The sequence below is a fragment of the Stenella coeruleoalba genome, assembly GCF_951394435.1.
Source record: "Stenella coeruleoalba genome assembly, chromosome: 6".
NCBI lineage: Eukaryota > Metazoa > Chordata > Mammalia > Artiodactyla > Delphinidae > Stenella > Stenella coeruleoalba.
In genome coordinates, this window is record NC_137151.1 from 123,339,443 (window position 1) to 123,364,977 (window position 25,535).

Consider the following 25,535-nt stretch of genomic DNA (forward strand, 5'->3'; position numbering starts at 1 on the left):
CTGTGCGCGGGCTTTCTCTAGTTGTGGCGAGCGGGGGCTGCTCTTCGTTGCGGTGCGCGGGCTTCTCGTGGCGGTGGCTTCTCTTTGTTGCGGAGCACAGGCTCTAGGTGCACGGGCTTCAGTAGCTGTGGCACGCAGGCTCAGTAGTTGTGGCTCATGGGCTCTAGAGTGCGGGCTCAGTAGTTGTGGCGCACGGGCTTAGTTGCTCTGTGGCATGTGGGATCTTCCCGGACCACGGTTTGAACCCGAGTCGCCTGCATTGGCAGGCAGATTCTTAACCACTGCGCCACCAGGGAAGTCCCCTCTGTGCTTTTTAATCCAAAGTGGTGTAATTCCTTTAAAAGCCTTGTGGGTGTCCTTTGTATCAAATTACAAATTTGGTCCATTAGGCAAAAGCCAATCCCCAGGTTCCTGTCTCTGATCCATAGGTCTTCTGGTAATGGGAAAGGTCTACCTGAAATCTTTCTGAGTTCTCAAGAAGGGGGTCTGACTGCCACACTCTTGGTGGGGTCTTTATTCTGAGATCATATCCCCTGCCATTCCCTGGATTCGATCTTTGTTCTGAGGCCAGTTCTTACTCTCAGAGTTTTCTACTGCAGGAGAAGCTGGGATAGAGAAACAGTTTTTCTCGTGGTCTGGTCCAGTGAGGTTTTTAAATCAGAAATATTTTTTCTAATTCTGCTTGAAAACTACCTTGATCTCCTCTCCCTCCTCCCAGACTCATCAGAGCAGTTAGCGTGTTTGGCATTCTGCTCGGAAATCTTAGCCAGGTCCGTGCAGGGGTTCACTGCGCATCCTGGCTGTGCTGCACGTTCCCACAGGGAGCAGGTCTGCTAACTGTCCGTCCTGCCAGCACACAAGGCGGACCCCTTTCTCCAACCTCAGGGAGCACTTTCCTCACGGTCCTTCCAGCTGTTCAGTTCCTGCCAGCCTCAGCCAGCTGCCTGGTTGCAAGCCAGGGACATGTGTTTTTGATTTTTCTTACAGCAATGCAGGACACTAGTTCTGTTTTTCTAGTCTATTTTTGCCTAACACTCTACCCCAATCCCTAATGATTTGAAAAAACTATTATTATTTCTCATAGTTCTGTGGTTCAGAACTATGGACAGAGGACAGCATGGCTTCTTGGTCAGAGCTCCCCAAAGCAGAAGCTGCCAGGATTTCTTAAGGTTTAAACCCAGTGTAGGTAGCATCACTGCAGCTGCTACTGTTGGTTAAAGTGAGTCTCAGGCACCCCTGAGTCAGTGTGGGCTGATTTACACAGGGACACGAAGCCTGGTGCACTGGAAGCTGTCTTGAAATCAGCTACCAAGCTGGCTGTGTGAGTTGGGCAAGTTACATAGCCTCTCTGTGCCTCAGTGGCCTCATCTGTAAAATGGGGAGAGTCATAGTAATTACCATCAGGTCATCATAAGCTTTCCATGAGTTAATACTTACCTCTAAGGCTCTTAGAGCAGCATCTGGCTCACAATGAGCCCAATATTGTTTTGAAATAAAAAATTTTAAAAACATGCATAAGCCATACGAAATTCAAATAAAGCATTAACTGTAATTGATGTCTATGCTGGGATAGCTGGTCCACAAGAAACGATCTTAAACAGGAAATCGTTTTTACATGTACAAAAGTGGCATCTGAAAGATAGACCAAGTATACATTTTGACATTCCGCCGTGTGGTTTTGCCCTGGGTCACACAGAATCAAAGAGACTTAGAATCAGAAGGGCCATTTACACTCGCTGATGGGAGCTGCCCACCCGTGTGTCTCTGGCAGAGCGCCTTCCGGCCTCTGTCATCTTCTAGCTTGTGGGATCAGGGCTTCGTGTCCTTCAAAAGTTTAAAATGAACTATTTTTAGGGTTTTCCATTTTCCTGGTAGTTAGAGTAGAAATTGTGTAAGTCTGGGATGGCAGAAGCATGGGGGATCCAGTCTAGGGGCTCAGCCTGCAGTGAGGGGCTGCTAGCATGTTAGAGCATCCTGCTTCATCGGTAGAAGTTTGTCCTAAAGGGAGGTGATAGGTTCTCTCCCTTCAGCACTTTGGGGGATGCTACCTGTGCTCAAGAGGAGAGTCTCACCATGTCAGAGCGCTGGAACCTTTTGCTTTGGGAGGAGTCTGGGGCTAAGAATGGGCTTGGCTGTGTAGCTGTGTGACATCTCATTGGGTCTTTGTGGCAACTGTCCTTGGTCCCTGAAAAGAAGGGCATGCTGGGCGCAGGCTGCACTCCAGAGTTACAGACCAGGCCCACCCCCCAGAGGGCAGCGGAGCCCTGCTCAGGCAGCTCTAGGGGTCCAGGCCCGTGGGTTCACTGTCCCCAGGGATTCTTGAGCAGGGTGACCCCGGGCAGGGATCAAGCACAAATATTGGTCTAGCAGATTCAGGATGGAATGGTTTGACTTCCAGAGTCTCCTGTGATTCTGAAATTCTATGATTCCCACTTGATACAAATACTCTCTAAAAATCAGGGTTCAGAATTAATTTAAGAAAAAAAAATGGAAAGAAAGCAAAAGGAAACACATCTTTAATCCACAGAAGCTGTTTCCTGAGTCTCCTCGTTTGAACTTCAGGTAAACCTCTGATTACAGAAGTTCATCCTGCTCTGCTGCCTCCCACGCCCTCGACTCATCAGAGACCTCGCGTCTCGTCGTGTTTCTCAGGATGGGGCTCTTCTTACTATTTATGGAGAGACCACACGGTTTGCTGGTTTCTCCTAGTGTTTTGCATGACCTTTTCTAAAGGTTCACACATGTAAGTGCAGAAGTGGGCCCTGACGTCCAGAGCTGTGGGCATTAATCCACAGCCCTGGGCTTTCCCAGGACTCCCCTTCCAGGAAGTGCAAGCCTGTGGATGGCTGTCGTCTGGGCGATAGGATGGAGGTCCCACGTGGCCCAGCCGTGGGAGGGCCAGCACCTTGGTCCAGACCCCGCTACCGCCTTCTGCTAACTCTTGGCCGGAGGTCGCAGACACAGAGGTGCCCGCGTCTGGCCTGCAGACGTGTCGGGTTTGGCCTGAATTACACGCAGATGGTGTATAATCCGTTGCTGACATTCTAAAGTAAGGAGCCGTCACTTAAAGCTCCAGTTTTTCTTCTTCTCTTGGGTCATCAGGAAATCTGGAAACGCAGATGCGGACCCTGCGTTCCCTGCTCAGTCCAGGGCGCCGTCCCTGGACCGTTGGCTCCGCTATGCGTCGTTGACCTTCTCCACCCCATCAAGAGGTCTGGCCTTCTCCACTTGCAACAGCCTGACCACCTGCTTCCTGGGATCTTTTAGTAAAGCTGGAGATTTGCTTCCATAAATCCTCGTCCCGGTCTCCCCTCTCTCCAGGACACAGAGTTTAGGGCATTTTCAGGGTACTCTTAAGACTTGCAAACAGAAACCCCTTCCTCTGGATCCATATACAATGTATTTTCAGGAACAGATTTGAATTTGTTCACGTTAGAATGGTGCTTATCTGTTCTTTCACTGCGTGAATGTAAAATACCAGCCCGAGTGCTACTGGTATTTTATATTCCCTTGCGATCCTGGATTCTCAGTGCCCTCTCCAGAGAGGAACCAGACTGGAGGTGCCTGCCAGGATCCTGGGTGACCCGCCGCTCTCAGGTTTGGGTTTTGTGCCCTGGGAGGATGAGCTGGTGCTTCGAGACTGAAGGCTGTAGGCCAGGCAGTGGTGGGGACACTGGTCAGTTTGACCATTGTGGTCATTGCCCACAGGCCGGAACTTAGCAGCCCCGTGTAATGGCAGGAATGAAGAGAGCACGGAGGCTGGTCCTGTCACTTCCCATCACTAACGAGCTCCCTTACCTCTGGTCAGAGTACACGTCTGTAACGAGGGAGCCGTCGTAACTGCTACCCCTGCCCTGCTTCTTATGGGGAGCGAGTGAGAGAGAGAAAAATGCCGACACTTAGAAACGCATCAGCACCTGCTAGCGCTCAAGCCACTGAAAGAAAAGTGTGCCTTCCCTGGTCCAGCTCTGCCCAGACCAGCAGCTGGGCGACCCCCTCTTGCGTGCAGCATGACGTGGGGAGCCAGGCGGCCAATCGGTTCAGTCTCTACTGCAGTCTTGGGGTGGGCTGTGAGGGGTGGGATAATAAACCCAGCTGGGGCCAAGACTTAAGGGCAGAAATATGGTTCCTAGGCCACCAGGGTGTTCAGGTCTGCTGAATGTTGCAGCATTTGAATAATCAAGATTTGGATTTGAATTTTTTTTTTTTCCAACAAGATTTGTCAAGACTTGGATTTTTTTTTTTTCAACAGGACATTAAGTTTTCCTAGGACCAAACAAATTGGCCTAATTTAATTTCCCAGGAAACTATGACGTCGTCTCTTCACATGGCCTCCTGATAAATTTTCCCTTTATTCCCTTAAGAAATAAGTCTTTATACCTTTCACCGGGGAGCGTAGGATTTGCTCTTGAAAGTGCCCACGTGCTAGCTGAGAGACTTCTGTACGTCCCTCTGCACGGAGCCCTGGGGTGTGACCTGAGGCCTGCATTTCGTTTGAGGCCGGAGGAAAAGCTTTCTGAGGCCCAGGGCGGCTCTCTGCTACCAGTGACACGTAGTAACCCCAGCGCCTGGTATTGTTGGGATTCCAGCTAAAATGGATGGTGGTGGGAAAATGTGAGCCTGCAGGAGAACTTGTGTCACGTTTTATTATGCTAAGTTTTAATATCTTAGAAATCCCACCAGGGAGGGACATTTGATGATTTTAAGTGTTGCTTTTTCATTGTCACTAATTCATTGTCACCAGTGGTGACCACCCCTCTCCCACTGGTTCTTACTATGTCCTGGAACTTGCGTCGCCTTGGTTTGTAAGTAAAATTTTCCTCTGGGCCTGCTTCCCTTTGTTGGTCTCAGTGCCATGTTTGGTGTATATTGGTTGAGATTCCAAGAAATCAAGGTCTGCAGCTTTATGTCACGTGCTTTCTTTAAGTAAGAACTTGGAAAGAAATGCTCTTCCAAAGGTTTACTTGTGGGTTGCCTCAAACTTTGAAATATTTTCTTTCAGCGACAATAAACGTTTGTGGTCGGAGTCCCGAGTTGGTTCATAATCCATTATATTTGTAAACTTTGGTGTAAAACTAATGTCACAATATTGGTAGTTAATTGGAACTTAATTCTATTGCATAAAAAAATGCTTACTTGATTTTTTTCTTGTATTTTGGTTCCGATCAAGAGAGTCAGGAGGTGGATGGAGGCTGGTAAAAATTCCCAAGGGGACTCAGGATGCCTCTGCTTCTTTAAGGTGTCAGATTCTATCTCAAACTTACAACATTCTTTCTGCCTCCATCTGGGTGAATTCAGTAGCATTAGTCTTATGCGTTCTCAGTCATAATCATCATTATGTAGGTTTATAAATGGGCAGCAAGAGGAAGGGCAAGGAAGGAGGTTCTTCTGTTTTCCTTCTTTTCCGTGAACAGGAGTTAGACGAACCCAGATGTGAAAGCTCAAGTTGAAATTGACTGAGTACGGAAGGCGCGAAGCCCCAAAAGGGAAAGAGGAAGTGCAAAGTCGAGGTGCTGGGCCTGGCAGAGCTCAGGGCTGCCTTCGGTTTTCTTAACTCAGGAAAACCTACAAACAAGGCAGAAGGTTTGCTGGGAATTGGTAGTTAAAACAAGCATAAATTCTCATCAGTCATCTAAGGAAGACTGGATCAAATATACTTCAGAAGCGTGTTGGTTTCCAGTTTTGAATGGTTTTCAAGAAGCCCTAATGTAATTTCATTAAAAATGGGTTAAAGGAAATTATACACAGTTCATCTATTGAATGCCGTTGCTAAGTTTGCAAATGGAATTTCATTTTTAATAAATTCAGATCTGAAATGAAAAACTATAAAAAAATGTTATGTGTAAATATCATAAGGTAAGAATATGGTTACCGTCTTAATTTTAGAAAAGGAAATGCAGGTTCCTTTTTAATACCTTTAGGGGCTCCATGTGCTTGTAACTTAGCTATAAGAAAAGGTATGATGTGGCACATCAGGACGGTTTGTATCGTATTTGTTGAACCAATGGCGTATCTTAGCACTCATTAATGGCAGAAAGTTAGGTTCTACACACACATACACAAAAGGAAATTGGTTGACTATAAATATATCGTATGAAAAAGAAGGGAGAAAATCAAATGACCAGGCTAAAAATGTGTCATTTCCATTTTAAGATGGCATAGAGAAAATGAAAGTTTAACAATTTAAAAATTACCTATGTGCCTGCTCTTTTTTTAAAAAAATGGACCCAGGGGCTTCCCTGGTGGCACAGTGGTTGAGAGTCCGCCTGCCGATGCAGGGGACATGGGTTCGTGCCCCGGTCCGGGAAGATCCCACATGCCGCGGAGCGGCTGGGCCCGTGAGCCATGGCCACTGAGCCTGCGTGTCCAGAGCCTGTGCTCCGCAACGGGAGAGGCCACAACAGTGAGAGGCCCGCGTACCGCAAAAAAAAAAAAAAAAAAAAAAAAAAAAAAAAAAAATGGACCCAGGACTTTATAACTTATATTTATTAATTTCTGTCTGCCTCCTTTTTCCTTACAGGGCATGCTGCTGAAGCGAAGTGGCAAATCGCTGAACAAAGAATGGAAAAAGAAATACGTCACCCTGTGTGACAATGGTGTGCTCACGTATCATCCAAGTTTACACGTGAGTATTTGCTCCTTCGGAGAAAGTAGCAGGTGTTGGGCTGGAGGGGCGGAAGGGGTCCCAGCACAGTCACCGTCAAGCCTTTCAGCTCTGTTGGAGGTTAAAGTAGTATTTAAATGAGACTAAAAATGTTAAGTGAGAGTAAAAAGACAGGAGCAAGCGGTAAAAGAGAAAGGAGAAAAAAAAGAGATCTGTCTGAACATCTAGACTAGGGAACCCAGGGTCCGCTTGAGCCGCTGAGAACCAAAACAAGAATTACATGCAATTCATGAGTCAGTTTTTATTGTCCAATAAGGACACATACCAGTTTGTGAGGCAAGTTCGTTTTCTCTGTAATAGAATCTCTTATACTGGTGATTTTTATAAGATAGATTAAAAGACAATTAATTTCATCATTGGGGGGAAAGCAGACATTCCACCCACGGTGAGCTCTTTCAGAAAGTGGTAAAACCTGAAGACGGGGTGTAATGCCTATTCCAGAACGACACATTCCCTGAATCCTGCGTGATGTTTACCTGCCTTGATGTAGACAAAGGCGTAGATTAGAATATATAATATTAGCTGGTTGTTTGATTATATCACAGTGTTAAGCTTTTCATTTTAAATACTTTAAAAAACATTGCACGGTGACTGGCAAGAAGTTAGAAGTAAACGTACTGCAGAAGATGAAAATCCCCAAATACGCTCTGGAAAACGTGACTGCTCGCGTTTTGGGGTGTATGTCCCCAGCCATTTCTACACTCTGTGCTTCTTCCTTCCACAAGCATGCAGCCCCCCTGTGCACATGGCATGTGGCCTTCTCTCCTAGACGATGCAAGATCATAGGCACCTTCCCATGTCAGCAAATGTATGCCACCATTTTAAATAGTTATATAGCATTCATTCTGCACGTGTGCCCTAACTGACTTAACAGCATCTCCAGAACAGACATCTGGCAGGAAATTTCCATTTTGAATGATTTTTGCTGTTGTAAGTAACTCTAATCAGTGTCTCCTTTTGACACTTCTGTGTCCTCATTCATTTCCTGCAGATTCCTAGCCGTAGTCTTCCTGAGTTGAACAGTGTATGCTTTTATGGGCTTTGGGTATGTAGTGCCAAATTCCTGGAAAGACGGTATCCGTTCATCTCCTCTGGCTTTTTCCCCTGCACTCTCAGGAACATTTCCCTTTTTCAGAAACCTTTCCAATAGGATGGGTAACAGACGGTACCCTCGCTGTGTAATTTGCTTGCTGGGGTGAATTGCCCTTTTCCCTCTTGTCTTACAGCAGTGGCTTCACCTTTCTGAACCGTGTTCAAAAGCATGTTTCTTTAGGTGTCTCTGGTGTGTTTCTCCTGTCGATGGAATGCTTCCCATGCTTCACCATTAAGTAGACTTTTGAGATATATACTCCTTCTTTTACAGAGGAAATTCCTTTGTGCTTGATTTATTTGGGGTTATTTGGGGAGTAGAGTCCGCCTGCTTCTCCAGAGACCTCCAAATCAGAGACTTAATACCATCCCATGAGGCCTGCCTGTGGCAGTCCTGTCCCTCTCCAGGTCTTTGGGGTTCTCTCCGCAGAGCTGCCCCATCAGCAAGGAGGCGGCCCTTTTTCACTGGCGTAGTTCTTCCAAAGACCCCGTCAGAGAGCGAAGCCTAATTATTGACCCATTTGCTTTATGTTACTTAGAGGGAGACGTGCAATCACCATCTTCTTGCTGGGAAGTAAAAATAAAGTGAGATCTGATTGACGATGCATCTTGTGTCACCTTACGCTCACCTGCTAAGCTCACGTGCCATCAGAGGGGCATTTGCTCCTACTTGCCAAGGGGGAAAGATGATAACAACAAAAGATGGTACCGGAACATTCCTGTAGGAGGGCTGATGCCCACATACTTTTCATCTCAACCGCTTGGTGATGTAATCAGCGTCGGTTCTTCAAACATTCTCCCACACAGTCTGCTGCTTCTCACGGCCCTCAGTGCCGTCTTTTTTTTTTTTTCCTATGTGTGCATGGATATTATTGGAATCCGGCAAAGGAGCACAGTGGGGCTTTGTTATGTAATTGTAGGGCAAGCAAGAGCCAGTGTCATTTTAAAGTGCATTTCAGTTAACGCCAGTCTCTTGGGAACTGGAATTATTGATGCAGGGACACAGTTCCCTAAGGGAGTGGCTTAATCTAGAAGTGGATCTGAATTACTGGAGCATGACGGGGTGGCATGACCTTTATTGTAATCCTTCACCGATTTTGTCTATACAGCTAAGCTTTGGGTGAAGATATATTTTGAGTTTTGAGTTTCAGGTATATTCTCTGGCAGGTACCTGGAACGGATCTGTCCTAGTCAAAGTTGTTGGGAGCTACAGATCCCCAGCAGCTGAGTTAGACTGGCCTTCTTTGGTTCCAGATGGGAGGAGGCATTCAAGGGGATGTCCAAGGGCAGAATCCTGACTTTCCTTAATAAGAGATTTGGGAGCATGCAGATGTGTGGCTAACTCAGGTCCCAGAGTTCTGCGTCATGGAGAACGGGCCTGGAAAATTTCAAAGGTGATAGAACCAGATGGTCTCCAACACTGATCACACTGTATCACTCCCTCCCTGGGTTATCTCCGAGATGTATTACGGCAGGAGGACCGCTAAGCTTACTGGCCACTTGTGCTGAGGACCTAAGTGGTTAAATGTTGGGAAAATCTTGCCCAGGTTGGTGGCTTTGGGTTTCAGTACTGTCGGTCATCACCCTCGTACTGGCCGTGGAGCAGGGGACCTGCATTGATCTCAAGTAGCAGAACCTACAGCCTGTTCCTCTCCAGGGAGCCAAGGAAAAGAACTTGGCTAAACAGCCTGACAGTTTCAGATACTTTTCTACAAAGATTGTGTTTGTCCTTTTGGTGGAATAGCTGTGCCAGCTCCCGTGTATCCTCGTAACTTTTGACGATGAGGTAATTTATTTACCAAAAAGGAAACTGGCATGCTTTCTGGAGCGTGGGATTCCAATAAGGTAATGCGCCTATAATGGGGTGGGGTTGGGCGTCTGAGAGCAATAGGCTTGAGATACACAAAACGTGTATCATTCAAACAGATGTTAGGTGGGGCCTGTAGCAGCCCCAGCGGCCCCTTCAAAACCAGCATTTACCTGTGGCCGTGTGGCTCTCCTCTTGGTGGACAGGCGTTCATTTCCTGTGCGCACAGGCACTGCACACGGACTGCATCAGGCTGGACCCTGACTCTATCACGAGTCACCTTCGACGTGGTGTCCTGCTGAACCCAAGGATCTCGGCGGGGTCTTGCACACCAGGAGGACTGGAGCAAGAGTAAACGACTGAATCAAGCTTGTGGGGAAACAGGCCAGCGTGGTGAGGGCCCTGAATTGTTCTATTGCAGTCAAAGTGCGTCACCTGCAGAGTGTTGCCTGCATCAGAGAGCGTGGTCTGTAAGGCTGGACCCCCTCTGCAGGGGCTGATCTAGACGGCTCCTTCGTTAGCTAGCCGATTTAAAATCCCAGATGACCACCCTGACCAGTGTCCCTGGACCGGCAGGCAGGCAAGGCCAAGAGTTTATGACAGGGTACGGAGTTTGCTGCTGGCCCGAGCGGCCTGCCCCACAAGCCTCTCCTTCCCCAGCCTTGCCGCATCACCCCTTCAGCTCCCCTGGGCTGCCAGCAATGATGGTTTTCTCAGATGTTTCCTTGGACAGGATGCTCCAGCAGCACTGGGCTCTACCTTTAACTTACTTCGGGCGCTGTGGAAGCGGGAGACTGACCACTTCCTTTAAAAAAAAAAAGGGGAGCTTCCCTGGTGGCGCAGTGGTTGAGAGTCCGCCTGCCGATGCAGGGGACACGGGTTCGTGCCCCGGTCTAGGAAGATCCCACATGCCGCGGAGCGGCTGGGCCCGTGAGCCATGGCCGCTGAGCCTGCGCGTCTGGAGCCTGTGCTCCACAACGGGAGAGGCTGTGACAGTGAGAGGCCCGCATACCGAAAAAAAAAAAGATCTCCCAGAAGAGGTCATTTCTATTGAGGGAAACAGATACGGTTTCCTCATTACACAGGTGTCTATGGAAGTGTTTATGTAAAGATCATCCTTTGGACCCGAACCACAAGTTTCAATCCCAGCAGATGTCTCGCACGCGTTGGTGGGGTAGAAAACAGACCCAGCCTTTGGACAAAATAAACAGTCAGTGTGTGGCCCCAGCTGTGTGCCCAGCTTGTGGAATCCTAGCAGGATGACATGCTCTGGCTTGTCAGAAACTGGGGCTTAAGAAACAGGCTGGCAGTCATGAAACTGGGGGGCCTCAGCTTTGCAGCCGGCAGTGGGGTTGGTATGAGACCAAGTTCACCGAGTGCTTGGAATGGGTCAGCTGCCAGGGAGTCTGACGCTGGTGCCCCTGGATGGCCTGTCCCCTTCAGAGCTCACATGCACAAGATTAATAGAAAGGGACCTCGGGTGGTGTCCCCAGGACATCACTTCCCACTGGTCACCGCAGCTTCAGAGTTCCCTTCTGGCACACCCTTTCCCAGCCACATCTTCTTCCCAAGCCCTCAAAGTCGGCCCAGTTCGATGGCATCATCCCGGACGTGTCTTTCTGGTTTTCACCCCAAGCCTCATCTCAGCTCCTACACAGATTATTTAGGGGCCCCAAATCCTTGGTCCCTCTGACACACAGCTTGGCCTCATTCTGCCATTTCTGTAGCACAGGTGTCCCTAAGCCTTCCCTGTACCGCAGATAGACATCATTGAAGGAAGCTTTTTCACCCCAGGCATGTTTCCTGTTGTTGAAAACCTTAAACACTTCTCTTAGGGAGGAGAGACCCTCTCCGGGCAGTGGAGTAGAATCGCCTGTGTGTGGCCAGATCATACGAAGTGATCATCTGGAAATGAGAGGGAAAGTGGGCCAAACATTGATCCCACCCAGACGGAGAAAGTTCCCTACAAGTTGATATCAGCGATGCCTCTGGACCCCAGATTTACTCACTCTGTGGTCCGTGAAGTCTCAACCCCACCCTTCGCCCACTGCCACCCCTCCTGGCCTGCTTCCGCTCTTCCCCAGGGGCTCGGGGGCCGCCAGCAGTGGCTGGCTTGGGCTCATGGGGTCCCCCTCCCTCTTGCATTGTAGGTAGAGAGGAGGAGATGCAGGCATAGGAGGAAGAAGTGATGGTGGATTTCAACCTAGGTGTTCCTAAAGATCGGTGGTTCCCGCGCTGGGGAAGGATAGCCGTGCGGTCTGATGGCAGGGGCAGAATAGCTGAGCAGAGCAGCCGGTGGGGGAGGACTGAAGGAACCCACAGGTCCGTGGCATTGTCTCTGTAACTGAGTGTATCAGCGCCTGGTCTGTGGTGGACCTGGGCTGCCGCCTTTTCAGAAGGTGGAACTTGCCTGCGAAGCTTCAGCTCACACATCCTACCCTTCTGCATACAGTCAGGCTTCATTTCTTCTCAGTGTGCGTTTTAAGGTAGACATCGAGAAACTGGCTGCACAGCGTCTGCTCTGGAAATCCAGAGAAAGAATCCTTTAACTGCAAGGGCATGCTTGCTGTTACTGTCTTCTCAAGATCACTTCAGACTCTTAAGGGTGTGTGCGTCTGAAATTGTCACCAGGAACCCCTAGCGAATGGAGGCTCGCAGAGTCAGTTGGACTTCTAAGGACAACCCCATTCCAAGTTTGGAGTTGCTGGGTGGGATCAGTTTCATGGTAAGACGAAGACCCGGGCTCAGAAAACAAGCCAGTTGATTTGATTCGTCTTTCTTTCTCAAGATGCTGTTATTAAATTAAATAAAACCTAGAGCGCAGTTTAGATAACACATAGAAGACTCAGCCGAGATAACGAAGCTGCTTTGGCGTTGTAGAGTATCGACTGCCCTGGTTTTCCTAGGATGCAGGACGTCCAGTGCTAAAACGTGGGAAGTCCCAGGCAACTGGGAGAAGCTGGTCACCCGAGCTTCAGCACTGACCAGCTTAACTGCTCTTTCATCTCCACGTGGCATTTTGCAAAGACAGCCCTAAATATATAAATAAGACTGAAATAGTAAAAAGCAAGCTGTTGGGCTTCCCTGGTGGCGCAGTGGTTAAGAACTCGCCTGCCGATGCAGGGGACACGGGTTCGAGCCCTGGTCCGGGATGATCCCACATGCTGTGGAGCAACTGAGCCCAGGCGCCACAACTACTGAGCCTGTGCCCTAGAGCCCATGCCCCTAGAAGCCACCGCCATGAGGAGCACACGCACTGCAACGAAGAGTAGCCCCCGCTCGCCGCAACTAGAGAAAAGCCTGCGTGCAGCAACGAAGACCCAACACAGCCAAAAATAGACAAATAAACACACTTTAAAAGTAAATAAATAAATAAAAAGCAAGCTGTTGACTTCTGCTGCTGCTCCGTGGTCTGTATTTTTTTGATCCTCGGAGAAAATTGTACAACTACAAGACCTTTAAAAAGCCCTACCTGCTTAACTTTTTGCGGGGGAGACCCGTCTTAGTGTCCCGAGGTTTTGTGACACTTTGCTGGTTTCTAGTCTGGGTGGGTGAAAGGCAGCCTGTTCTGAGATCCTTGAATTCCCTTTCTATGGACTTGAATGTGAGCCTTAGGGAGCACCTTGATAGAGAAATGGAGAGGATAATGAGAAGGAACTTGGACCTCGGGGCTGCACAGTTCAGCATCGCCACCCATTCATCTTCCGTGTCGAAGGAGCTGCCGTCGAGGGCACAGCTGAAATTCCTGCTGGCAAAGGGGTGTGGGGGGGGATTCCTAAATGGACTTGTAAGAGTTCTCTCTTGGCCGCAGGTCAAGCCAAGGACTTTATGGTGCCCAGACCAGGGGGGTTCTCCCAGCTTCCTCCTGAGCACACGTGGCAGGTGTGGACAGCCCACCTGGCTGACACGTGCTCGAGTTGCTCACACTTTTGAAATTCTCCCTCCTGGATTTCTTTCCCGTTCTGTATGTTGCCTGAGTTATAGCAGCAGCTGGGGTGCTGTCATTTCTCCCTGCCCTGCAGAACTGGGCTTTTCCTTCTTACAGGACATTCATTCCTAATCAAGTGCCTTAGACTCTCCGGCTCCACAAAGCCTTGGATTCTGCAGGTTGCTGACATTTCCTTGTTTTTTCCCCCATGGACTTGAACTCTGAATTGTCATCGGAATGCTGATTGCAGTATGTTTCTAGTTTCAAAGTCAGGCAGAAAAATCCACTTGTTTACTGATACTAATGCCAAAATAACAAAAAGATGTGAGATGCTTTCCTAAGTAGGTATGCTTCTCAAAAGAAATAGTTAAAGGTGAAAAGGAAGATACCATTCGTTGTAAGAACAACTCTTGCCTGTACCCACTGCTGGTAAGCGTCATTTAAAATAACAATCCTGGGAATTCCCTGGCAGTCCAATTGTTAGGACTCTTCCGCTTTCACTGCCGAGGGCCCGTGTTCAATCCCTGGTCAGGGAACTAGGATCCCACAAGCTGCAAGGTGCGGCCAAAAGTAAAAAAAGTAAAAAATAAAATAACACAATCCTCACATAAAATGGGGACGTTTTACTTGAGGATTGAGGATTCACTAAGAGTCTGTCCCTTCAGCCCGCTGCACACCCGTGAAGGGAGACCCCTATCTCTTGAGGTGGTGAATTGAGTTACACTCGGAAAACCTCTCCCTTGTTTTCCCCAGAACATCGCAGAAGCCAGGCTACAGGGCTAGACAGACAGATTCCAAGCCCAGATTTCCAGATGTAGAAGCTTTGAGTCATGGAATGACTGATAACCCTGAGAGAGAAGTCAGGCCTCCCTTTCTTTCTGAGAAGATGCTGTCTGGCGTGTCCTGGCTCTGTCACACCGCGGCAGTCGACCTGCATCATTCTGTGATGAATGATTACGGGATCTTGCTACCCCTGTAGAAGCCGCAGTGCCGGAAGCCGTCCTCGGTCTGAACGTTCCTCTCCAGTCTGGCTTCTTGTGTTTCTGGTCTGATGCTCGTCATGCAGGTGGACCTTCATGCCCTTTGTCCGCTGGAGGTACACCTGGTTCCCAGGCTGCCCACCTGTCCTGGCGCCTCTCGCGTCTGTACCGCTTCGTCTAGTGTAGCCTCACCGAGGGCAAGGACTGTGCCCAGTCCCCCGTCTGCCCAGGGCTAGCATGGGCTCAGCACACAGGCCCGTACGTAGGGGCCACGTGGCAGGGAGCATGGCTGCTCAGTAGCTTCGTGTCAAGTCTGTGCTCCTAGGGCCCTGGGCTCCAAACCTGTCCTTGGTGATCCTGGCTCTGCTTTAAAAATTCTGGTGAGACTGAGACGGAGAAAGCCACCCACATTGCACAGCTAGACCTCCCTAAGAATAGATTAGCTTACGTCGGGGTCGAAAGAGAACACACACACAAATGGCATGATACGGATGCCATAAAATCTTAGAAGAGTGTTGGAACCCAGAACAATCCAGGTAGAGGAGGTTAGGAAAATACGTAGGTATCAGGGAGCAAAGGTCTGGAGCTGTATGGCAACAGATGAGCACTTCTGTTCTCTCGTCTCACTGCCTGTTTAGACAAGTGGGAAAGGGTTTGTAAGCGGTACATCGGGCCGCGACAAGTACATTGGACCGCGACAGGTGTTTCTGCAAGAGTTTCTCAGATGGCAGGAGACAGCTCTGAGAAGCACTGAAAATCCCAAGTGTGTCTCCTGCTTCTGGGCCTGAAGGGATAAGCCCTGTGTGCGGGGCTTTGTCGAGGATGGGACAGAGGCTCACGTCCTTCAGTCTCCAGCGTTCTCTGCTTCCCCAGAAGCAACCACAGGCCCTTTATCCAAATGGATCCGTTTCAGGGCAGACCTGGCCTTTCAAGCCAGTGTTGTGGGAATCACCTCAAGGATCCGGAGGTGTTGATTTGTCCACCTCCAGGCGTACTGAATGCTCTGCCTTTTCCAGGGCAGGAACCGAGGCAGCTTATAGCAGGCGCTTGATGGGAGAGTGTGTTCTTAAATACACCCCTCTCTAGTCAACGTAGGAGCATAGGCTCTTATGTTTATACACACATGGCTCTGGGCGGAACTTCATGCAGTGTGTTTTATCTACAGAATGCGATCAAGGTGTGTTGCATCTCTGTGGCCTCCCAAACTTCATTACCTCCTTCCTTCTTACAGTTCCTTCCTTCCTTGATTTCCAAGGCGTTCCGTCAGCTTCCCCCAACCCCCCCCCCCCCGAGTCGATACCTTCTGGTTGCAGGTGGACAGAAGCAGCCATGGACCGGGCCCCCTTATTTGTGGTTTCGGCTCCTGACACGGCCCCATCCCCTGTGGAGCCCTGGGACTGGGCGGCTCCCTGGAATCAGGAGGCCCCTTTCAAGGTGATTGCTCTGCTGCCCTCTCTTTCTCGATACCGTAGTCCCTGGGAATTCATCAGGAAGACCTCAGAGGTCACAGCTAGAGAGACGACTTCCCAACCCCTACCTGTCCTGAACTTTCAGAACTGCACGTCTGCTCGTTTCTCCTAGAGTGGTACCTGCCCATCGCGTTTCCCAAAACCTGTCTGCACAGTGCGGAGGAGAGCAGGTCTTCCCATGATCCCTCACTTGTAATTCACGTCACACGTTGATTTCCGTCCCTACATTTCTTTCTTTTAGACGTTCTGTGCCGAGAGGATTCCTGCTTCACTTCAGACGGCGTCCTTGCTCCCTAGCAGGCCCCTCCGGGCCTCACCTGCTCCCTCAGTCTCCCGCCATCCCTCCTCCACAGCTCTGGTTTTCTTTTAGTTCCTGGCACTGGCCGTGTTCTGGGGGCTCCAGGTCCTAACAGATGCCGTCGCTGCCACCAGCAGTGTTCTTTCCTGCCCCCTCCTGGTGGTGTCTTACATGTCACTTCCTCCCGGAAGCCTCCCCCCCTGCTAGGCAGGCCTGTGTGGGCACCGCTGCTGGGTGCCCGCACCTTACCCTCTGGCTCATTTCCCTGTTCTCTTGCCTTATTTCACGGCCCCGATTCTCCCCCAAAACTGGGAGCTCCTCGGAGCCGGAGACATTCTGGGTCCTGTTGCCAGCGTTGCCTTCACATTGAGCCAGTGCTGTTTTGTCGAAAGAGTGAAAGAATGATGGCACGATTAGCCAGACGCGTGGCCTGTCCTCACACCTGTAGGCCTGCGGTTCTGAAACTGTAGGAAGGGAAGCCGCCATGTGATGTTTTTAAGCCACAGAAAAGTGTCACAGTCACTTCCAGGCTCCATTTCTGCAGAATGAAGAGCAGGTCACCAAGGTTGGACAGGAGTTTGAGATGTTTTTTGGTTTTGTTTTGCTCTATTTGTAGTAAAACACACATCACATAAAATTTGCCGTCTTCACCATTTTTAAGCAGATGAGTTCAGGAGTGATGAGGCCATTCAGTGTTGTGCAACCCATCACCACCGTCCGTTTCCGATACTTTTTCATTTTGCAAAACTGAGGCTCTGTCCCCATTAAACACTGACTCTGAGTTCCCCCTCCTCCAGCCACCCTTCTACCTTCTGTTTCTATGAATTTGACTACTGAGTACCTCCTAGGAGTGGAATCGTGTAGTGTTTATCTTTTGTGATTGGCTTATTTCACTTAGCTTCCTGTCTTGAAGGTTCATCTGTGTTGTAGCATTTCCTCCCTTTTTAAGGCTGAATAATATTCCATTGTATATACATACAATACCATTGGATGTATACAGTCCAGGGATTCAACCAACTGCAGATCGAAGACATTCGGGAAAAAAATTCCAGAGAGTTCCAGAAAACAAAATTTGAATTTCTCGCATGCCAGCAGCTGTTCATATAGCACTTAGATCGCATTGGGCATTACGAGCAATCTAGAGCTGATTCAAAGTGCATAGGAGGGTATGTGCAGGTTATATGCACGTACTGTGCCACCCTATACAAGGGACTTGAGCATCTGCGGATTTTGGTGTCTGTCGGGGTCCTGGCACTAGTTCCAGGTATACATACCGCATTCTGTGTATCCATTTGTTGGATGGACACTTGGGCTGTTTCCTCCTCTTAACTGTTGTGAATGATGCTGCTGTGAGCACAGGTGTACAGATACCTCTCTGGAGCTTGAGGTTTTAATGTAAAAACTACAGTGTGGGAGAACTACTGAGAATGGCTGAACTTAAAGATGCCCAGCATTCATGAGGGCCCTGGATGAGAAATAACACAGAGAAATCGCTAGGCCCAGTCATGAGCATGGTGGGTTCTGGAGGATTCATAACCTGAATCATGGTCTGGAACCCACGTGGCACGCAAACACCCACCCAGCCCTGCCCACACGGGCCATGGGCTCTCTCTGTGTTTGCCAAGTGCCCGCCAAAGGTGAGGGAGGCTGTCCCTCTCTGCTCTTTAGGTGACCTGGGAAATATTTTTGGCATTCATCCAGCAAGTTTCAGATAGTATGATAAATTATTTCTCCCGTATATCAGTGATTTCAAACCCATGGAATGATACTGCCACAGTAGTATAAATATTTTCCGGGAATAGCTACAAGGTTTTTTTGTTTGTTTGTTTTTTGTTGGTTTTTTTTTTGTTTTTTTTTTTGCGGTACGCGGGCCTTTCACTGTTGTGGCCTCTCCCGTTGCGGAGCACAGGCTCCGGACGCGCAGGCTCAGTGGCCGCGGTTCACGGGCCCAGCTGCTCCGCGGCATGTGGGGTCTTCCCGGACTGGAGCACGAACCCGTGTCCCCTGCATCGGCAGGCGGACTCTCAACCACTGCGCCACCAGGGAAGCCCCTAGCTACAAATTTTGTTAGAAAAAGATGACTGCTGAAAAACTCATACCTATTACACATACACAAAAATGTTAGAATCTTTATCAAACTCTTATTTCTGCCCTGAGGAATTCCTTGTTTATTTTAGGTAGCCCTTGGGCTTTGAAAGTGTTTAGATTGATGGTTAAAATGGCCAAAATGCAGGCTCACCATAGTACACGTCTTGATGTTGAGAACAGAGTGACCATAAGTAGGGTGAGATCAGACAAATAAGGTCTTCCTATCTGTATAGAAATTAAACCACCGGGTAGCCTAGACCCTACCTAACTTAAAAATCTTTCTACATTGAAAAATTCTTCTGCCTTCTTGCTTTTGAAAAAAAAAAAGTATATATATGTTTTTATAACTGTGCAGAGTTAACCGTGTAGCCTGTGGATCTGAGTAAAGCTTCCAGAGGAGTCCTTGGAATATCGTCTTATCAGTACGCAGCATGATGCTTCATCCTTGTGCCCAAGCTGTATCACTTGGTTTTCCATTTCGGGCCTTTTGAGGGTTACTAATTATGGCCGGAAATTCTTGCGAAAGGTAAATAAATCAAACCCGTCCGTTTTCTTCACTGACGGCAAGTCGCTCCGGAGAACTCTCAGTGGGAGAGATCGGACGTGGGGGCACAGTGCGGGAATATTCTTTTCCCCTGCTGCCAAGAAATGGAATTTCATTATTCGACTTTGTAAGTATGTGCTTCTCCGGTTCTAACCTGGTTGCCGGCTGGTTGCTACAGTGTTGGGAAGGAAGGAGAGGCGGAGGCGGAGAGACCTGCTTCTTCTCAGGTGTGCCTGTGGCCCCAGATGGAAACCAGTCAAGGTGCGATTGATGTTCATTAAGTGCTTGTCAAAACTGAAAAATCTTCTAATCAACAGCCGTCTAGCCGCGGCCCCGCCGATGGCTGGGAGTACCGCCTCTGCCGCAGCGGCTGTTTGCCTGTTACAACTCTAGGCTAAAACTCCACTGATGATTACATTAGGCTAAGCTGCGAAGTAAATGAACCATATCTTATTTAGGTGCCACGAGCTTCAGTGTAGTCCTGCCCCGCAGGGAACTTGATAGCGTTTTATGGCTTTAAAATTAGTGTAGCTTCCCATTTGCTGCAGGGTGCTTGCCTGTTATGCCTTTGAACTCAATAAGCAAAGGGAAGGGGGCCTTTTGTTTTTCTCCCTTATTTTTCTCCCTTGCATGTTAGCAATTTTGTTTTGCATCTTTTCCAGACGGCATTTTGCAATAAAAATGTCTGACTACCCTGTACATGCCTCCCCCACCAAAAAGAAAAGAAAAGAAAAAGGAGGAGGGGGGAGAAAAAGAAGAAGAAAAATGTAGAAAATGTCACGCGTTTGCAGTTTTTTTTTTTTCCTATGCTGTGAAGTGAAAACTAGCTTTGCAGGTCACCCCCATGGCTTATCCTGTCGGAATGGCCACCCCCAGTCGGGATGCTGCCCGCACTTCGGGAAATGCCCACATAAAATCAGAGGGCAAGTATTTCAGTATTTTTATTGGACAAGAGCAGTAGAGCCAGCATTTCTAAAGCGCTTTGGCATTCTTTCAAGCTCTTTGTATATTGTCTCAGTTCATCGGGACAACAATCTCATGAGGCAAGAACTATTAACACCCTTATTTTTCAAGATGTGGAAATCGGGACCCAGACTGGTTAAATAGCGTGGCCCAAGCCCACAGCTCCTGACAGGCAGAGGCTCCCAGGCACTCTTGCTCTGAGGCCATCCTCTGGCCCGGAGGAGGCTAACTTTGTTTTCTGTGGACATCCATCCTTGGTTTAGGAAACCAGAAAACTATGTTAATCAGTGACCTGACTGCTATTCATTTGAAATGAATCTGATCATACTACTGTGAACCGCCTTGGCGGGCAGTAAGCAGCGTTAGGAAAACAGAATCACTCCTAAAAAAGCAATGCATTGGGAAAAAAAATAAATAAGGAGACTTCCAGACAGGCCTGGTGAAAGTTTTGAAATTAGAAGAAGTACTTAAATTTTGTGATGGGCAAAAACCGAAGTGGGAATTTTCCTGTCCTGCGTTGGGCCAAATGGTAGAAGAAAAGGCTTAGCGATCATTAGTGTCCTCTGAAGGCAGACGTGTGTGCTCTTCTTCTGTCTTAAAAATCTGTTTCTTCCCGCTAGGAAATCTCTTGTCGCCATCCCTTCCTTCAGGCACTCCTTTAAGTGGTGTCCCTATGCTTTTACTCCTTCCCATTCCTTTGCAGTGTCTGAGTTGCTTTCCCGAGTGTGTGAATCCTACTGCTTCATTTCTTCAGTAAAAAGTCACTGTGTGTCTGTCTTGCGTCAGACACTTGCTTGGTGCTGGGGATACTGTCCCTGCCCTCACAGAGCTCACAGATACTAAATAAATATACAAATAAACATTTTGTAAAAATGTTTTAAAAATCGCCACAACAGTGAGAGACCCACGTACCACAAAAAAAAAATAAAAATAAATCTGTTTCTTTAAGTGCTTCATGTTCTAGCAAATTCATCCCAGGAAATCTGAAGTTTTAAAGTGGTTCAGATAGAGCTAATTATCATTATGGTGAACATTCCTACATAACTCAGAATTTCCAGGATCTAACTACTGGTCCAGTTGTTTCAAGCCATATTTAATTATTAAAAGAGTCGTGGAGCCAGGGAATGGGGCTGGCTCCTTGTGGTTTATTGCTGTGAACTCTCACTCATGCGTGCCTCTGGGAGAGACCTGCCTGCATATCCAACACACTGCTGTTGTATAGGCTAGGTCTGAGCACGCATGGGCTACAACTGGGTAATGTTCAATTTAACCTAAAATGAGAAAAATTCTTCTTGTAGTGTAACGCTCAATATACTAGGTCAGTCAAGACAGATGCAGTCAAGAAGCAAAGGTATATTCATAATTCAACGTAGAATTCCCTGCTATTTTGATATATATTATATTAACCTGTTCCCCCTGGGCTAATGTTGGGCTTGAGCCCACATGTGTTGGATGCCAGCGCTTTGAGCACATGCACCGGAGAGGTTTGCCCTGCTTCAGTGGTGTTGAGCCCCTGTGGAAGCAAAGGGTGCCACCACGGATCCCTCACGACGCTTCACCAACCTTTTCCGTTACCACCTCTTAGGTAGTTACCCAGGCCCAGTAAAGCCTTGGTTCAGAATCAGGTGTCCTAAGCGTTGCCTTTGCCTCAGATGCCATTTGACATCCAATCTGCCAGGTGTCTTCTTCCTGCGGTGGCCACAGGTCACGTTGACATCCGCTGGTCAAGTGGTCTTTCCGAAGCAGCTCCAGAAGTGAAACAGTGGAATTCTGTTGGCTGTCTTTGGGAAAGCAGACGGATTCTCATAAGTGGGATTCTGTTGGCTGTCTTTGGGAAAGCAGACTGATTCTCATAAGTGGGATTCTGTTGGCTGTCTTTGGGAAAGCAGACTGATTCTCATAAGGTTTTTCTCTTTGAAGCTGCCTGCTCCCTTTGCTATTGTAACTGTGATCCTTTGGAGAGAAGGAGAAATTGTCTTCTTTGAGGGATGTGATCTGAAAGGATGTGGCCGGGAGATTTCGCATAGTTTTACGATACTATTTTCATAGTGTTTTTAGGGTATTAACTTTCCTCTGTGCCTGTGACTATATATGAGGCTATTGTTTATTATTCATCCATGTCGGACTTAAGCGTTTGCTTGGTCTCTTTGAAGGGATGGTACTATGTATGTCTTTATAGATGAGTTTCCTTTGAAAATAGTATTAAGTGGAGTTTGGGAATAGCAGTGCATCTGACAATGGCTTCTCTTACATCTTTTTTTTGAGCCCAGAAGTAAGGGTTTTAAAAAACAGAATTAATATAAACTACTGTTCCTCTTGAACCTGGACACATTCATGAAGTGGAGTGAAAATAGGGAAGACTGAGTTCTTCCTCTCCTCCAGGAGAAGACAGACATATCTGCAGACCATTTGTAATATCTGCAGAGCTCAGGCTGCAACGCTCCTCCCCCAGCTGTGTGCATAAAATCACACACACAGAGCCCTTGGCTGTTTTGTGAACATCAAGCTAGACTAGTGGGTGTCAAACCTTTTGGCCTTAGGGCCCTTTTACCTTCCTAAAAACTGAAGAATCTGAAAGAGCTTTTGTTTCTGTGGATTATGTCTATTGATGTTTATCATGGGAGAAATGACTGAGAAATGACTGAGAAAGCGTTTAATATTCATATAATTCATTTAAAATAATAACCTGTCCATTACATATTATTCCATAAATAACATTTTTTTAATGAAAAAGATACTTTCCAAAACAAAAGGAAATCATAAGCAGGGTAGCATTGTTCTCCATTTTTTCAAAGCTCTTTGATTTCAGTTCAGAAAGTTAGACCATCATTTCTACTTCTGCCTTCAGTCTGTTGAGACATGTCGTTTTGGTTAAAGTATGTGACGAGGCTCTCACAGAGATATTTAGTTGGAAGAGGAAGGAGTAGTTTTTATTTTAAGTGTGCTTTTCTGAAAATTTAGTTTTTTGAGGTATAGCTGATTTGCAGTGTTATGTTACTTTCTGCTGTACAGCAAAGCGATTCAGTTATACATACATATACATTCTTTTTCATATTCTTTTCCCTTATGGTTTATTATAGGATATTGAATATAGTTCCCTTTGCTGTACAGTATGACCTTGCTGTTTATCCATCCTATATATAATGGTTTGCATCTGCTAACCCCAAACTCCCAATCCATCCCTCCCCCTTGGCAGCCACAAGTCTGTTCTCTATGTCTGTGAGTCTGTTTCTGTTTTGTAGATAAGTTCATTTGTGTCATAGTTTAGATTCCGCATATAAGTGATATCATATGGTATTTGTCTTTCTCTGTCTGACTTACTTCACTTAGCATGATAATCTCTCGGTCCATCCGTGTGGCTACAAATGGCATTATTTCATTCTTTTTAATGGCTGAGTAGTATTCCATTGTATACACGTACCACATCTTCTTTATCCATTCACCTGTCGATGGACATTTAGGTTGCTTCTGTGTCTTGGCTGTTGTAAACAGTGCTGCAGTGAACATTGGGGTGCATGTATCTTTTTGAATTAGAGTTTTTGTCTTTTCTGGGTATATGCCCAGGAGTGGGATCGTTGGATCATATGGCAATTCTATTTTTAGTTTTTGGAGGAAGCTCCGAACTGTGTACCATAGTGGTAGCACCAGGTTACATTTCCACCAACAGTGGAGGAGGGTTGAGGAGTATTTTAATAGCCATTTCAGGTCATTCAGATCATGCATGTTCTTCTTGGATACTACACTAAAACTTGACATGTGACAGTTTATTAAAGCTTAGGAATTCAGTGAAATTTTCCTTCTCTGCTGCATTACATCCAATGACCTGTCTTGCACTTTGAATGATCTTGTATCCATGCATGTGACACACCATGTGTCAGTCATTTCAAAAAGCTTGTTTAACTGAGGTATGCAGATTTCCAAATGGTGATACTTTTCATCAAGTAATACCCCCAAAATCACATTCATTAATATCACCACCAGTCTTGTCAGAAAAGTCTCCAGGTATTTGGAAGGTGTCATGGTGAGAGACACAAGTTTTCGAAATTCTCATTGTTGCTGGAAAGCTCAGACTCTCTCACTGGCCACAAATACTGTCAGCCGCTTTCCTTACAGTACAAACACAAGAAAAGTACTTGTTCTTTTTCAAGAAAATATCTACCACATACCCAAGACCGAATAACCATAGTTAATGTCTGACATAGTCATTCTTTCAAGTTGAAGTGTTGTCCCAGCAAACAAGTGGCGAATTCAGCTTGTGAATGAAACACTCAGGGAAGAGCTTTCCTGTGTAGGATGGTCAGCCTCGCGGCGCAGCACAAACACTTAAGTACACTTGCCGCGGCATCACCTGGGAAATTTAAAAGCTCAAAGGTTAGAATTTTTTTAATCAGTAGGTTTTTTGTGGGGTTTTTTCTTGGTTTATTAAGAACATACTTTGTTATCTAAAGTTAGCCAGTATTCTTCAAAATATGATTTTGAGTGGCTAAATTATCACATAATTCAAAATATTTGTCATGGGCATTTAGGTGCTTGCTTATCCTTACCATTATCTAACTTCAGTGAAAATTCCTGAACTCAATTTTGTCGTATCTTTGAGCCTTAGAATTATTACCTAGAAGGGAAATTCCTGGGGGAAAAAATGTGGCCATTTTTTCAGGCTCTTGATTTAACAGTGAATATCCTTCTGTTAGCAAGATATGTGAGTGTTCTTATAACACCAACTCTGGTTCGGTATTCTCTCAAGTTCCTCTATTTTCTTCTTTACAGTTACGGGAAATTAAAATGTTGAAGTGTTAATGTAAAATGAGTTCAGACCAATAAAATCAAAGGAAATACAAAAAAAAAAAGAAAACATCCTTAGGTGAAACTTTTTTGTTTTTTTTTTGTTTGTATTTAGAGAGCGTGACAATCGGTAAAATACTGACAGGGTACAAAGTACAACGTGGTTACCATTGCCTTATTCGTGCTGAGGAGTCAGCGATATTTATTACCCACATTGCTTTTGCACCATCGAAGCAAATTTCAACAGAGGGAAAAAGCAAACTATGTCTTGGAGTTGTTTTGAAAATAGTGTCGAACTCATGAAGCCCCTGATAGGGTGTTGAGGGCCACACTTTGAGGACTGCTGAACTTAGGTTATGCAAAGAGAAAACACGTTGACTAGATTAGCCGTGGCAAAAAGACCAAGGCAAGCATCAGTATGTCCTAACAGTTACCTCACTTAGACAAAATATTAGATAGTAATAGAAAATAATGAATTTCTCAACATTTATGTACAGTTAGAAACCAGAGCTTATTGAGAAAACCTAATTGGAACAAAGATTTCTGTAACTTTTCCATCATTTAATTATGGGAATGAAGAATCTTTATACCTTTAAAAAGTATATGTTAAAACTGGAGCAATGTTGATTGCATTTCAAAGCTGTGTGTTTTATGCTGATGATCTAATCTTGAGATGCCAGTCACATCATTGATGCATTTGGGTTTAGCTTTAAGATCTCGTTAACTGCTTTTTGGTACCCTATGAACACACGAAGCAAACCATCTTTCACCAGACAGCCAAAGGTAACAAAGGGATGGGAGGCAGTGAGAATCAATATAGTAAGAGTATTTTTAGGGACTATTGATGGATTGCTGTATTTTGAGCTTAACTTCAAGTGCCAATGCCCCAGAGCTGACTAAGATGAACTCACCATTTACTGAGA

General features: G+C 46.8%; 1 protein-coding gene across 6 annotated transcripts in view; it reads left to right on the top strand.

Annotated features, from left to right (window-relative positions):
- Positions 1-25,535, top strand: part of AGAP1 (ArfGAP with GTPase domain, ankyrin repeat and PH domain 1) — a 563,651-nt gene that overhangs the window by 350,740 nt on the left and 187,376 nt on the right. For all 6 annotated transcript variants that reach the window (XM_079924566.1, XM_079924567.1, XM_079924562.1 and 3 more), the window contains exon 10: positions 6,521-6,625. In XM_079924566.1, the coding sequence (XP_079780692.1) occupies positions 6,521-6,625 (105 nt within the window). The remainder of the gene's footprint in view (positions 1-6,520; positions 6,626-25,535) is intronic.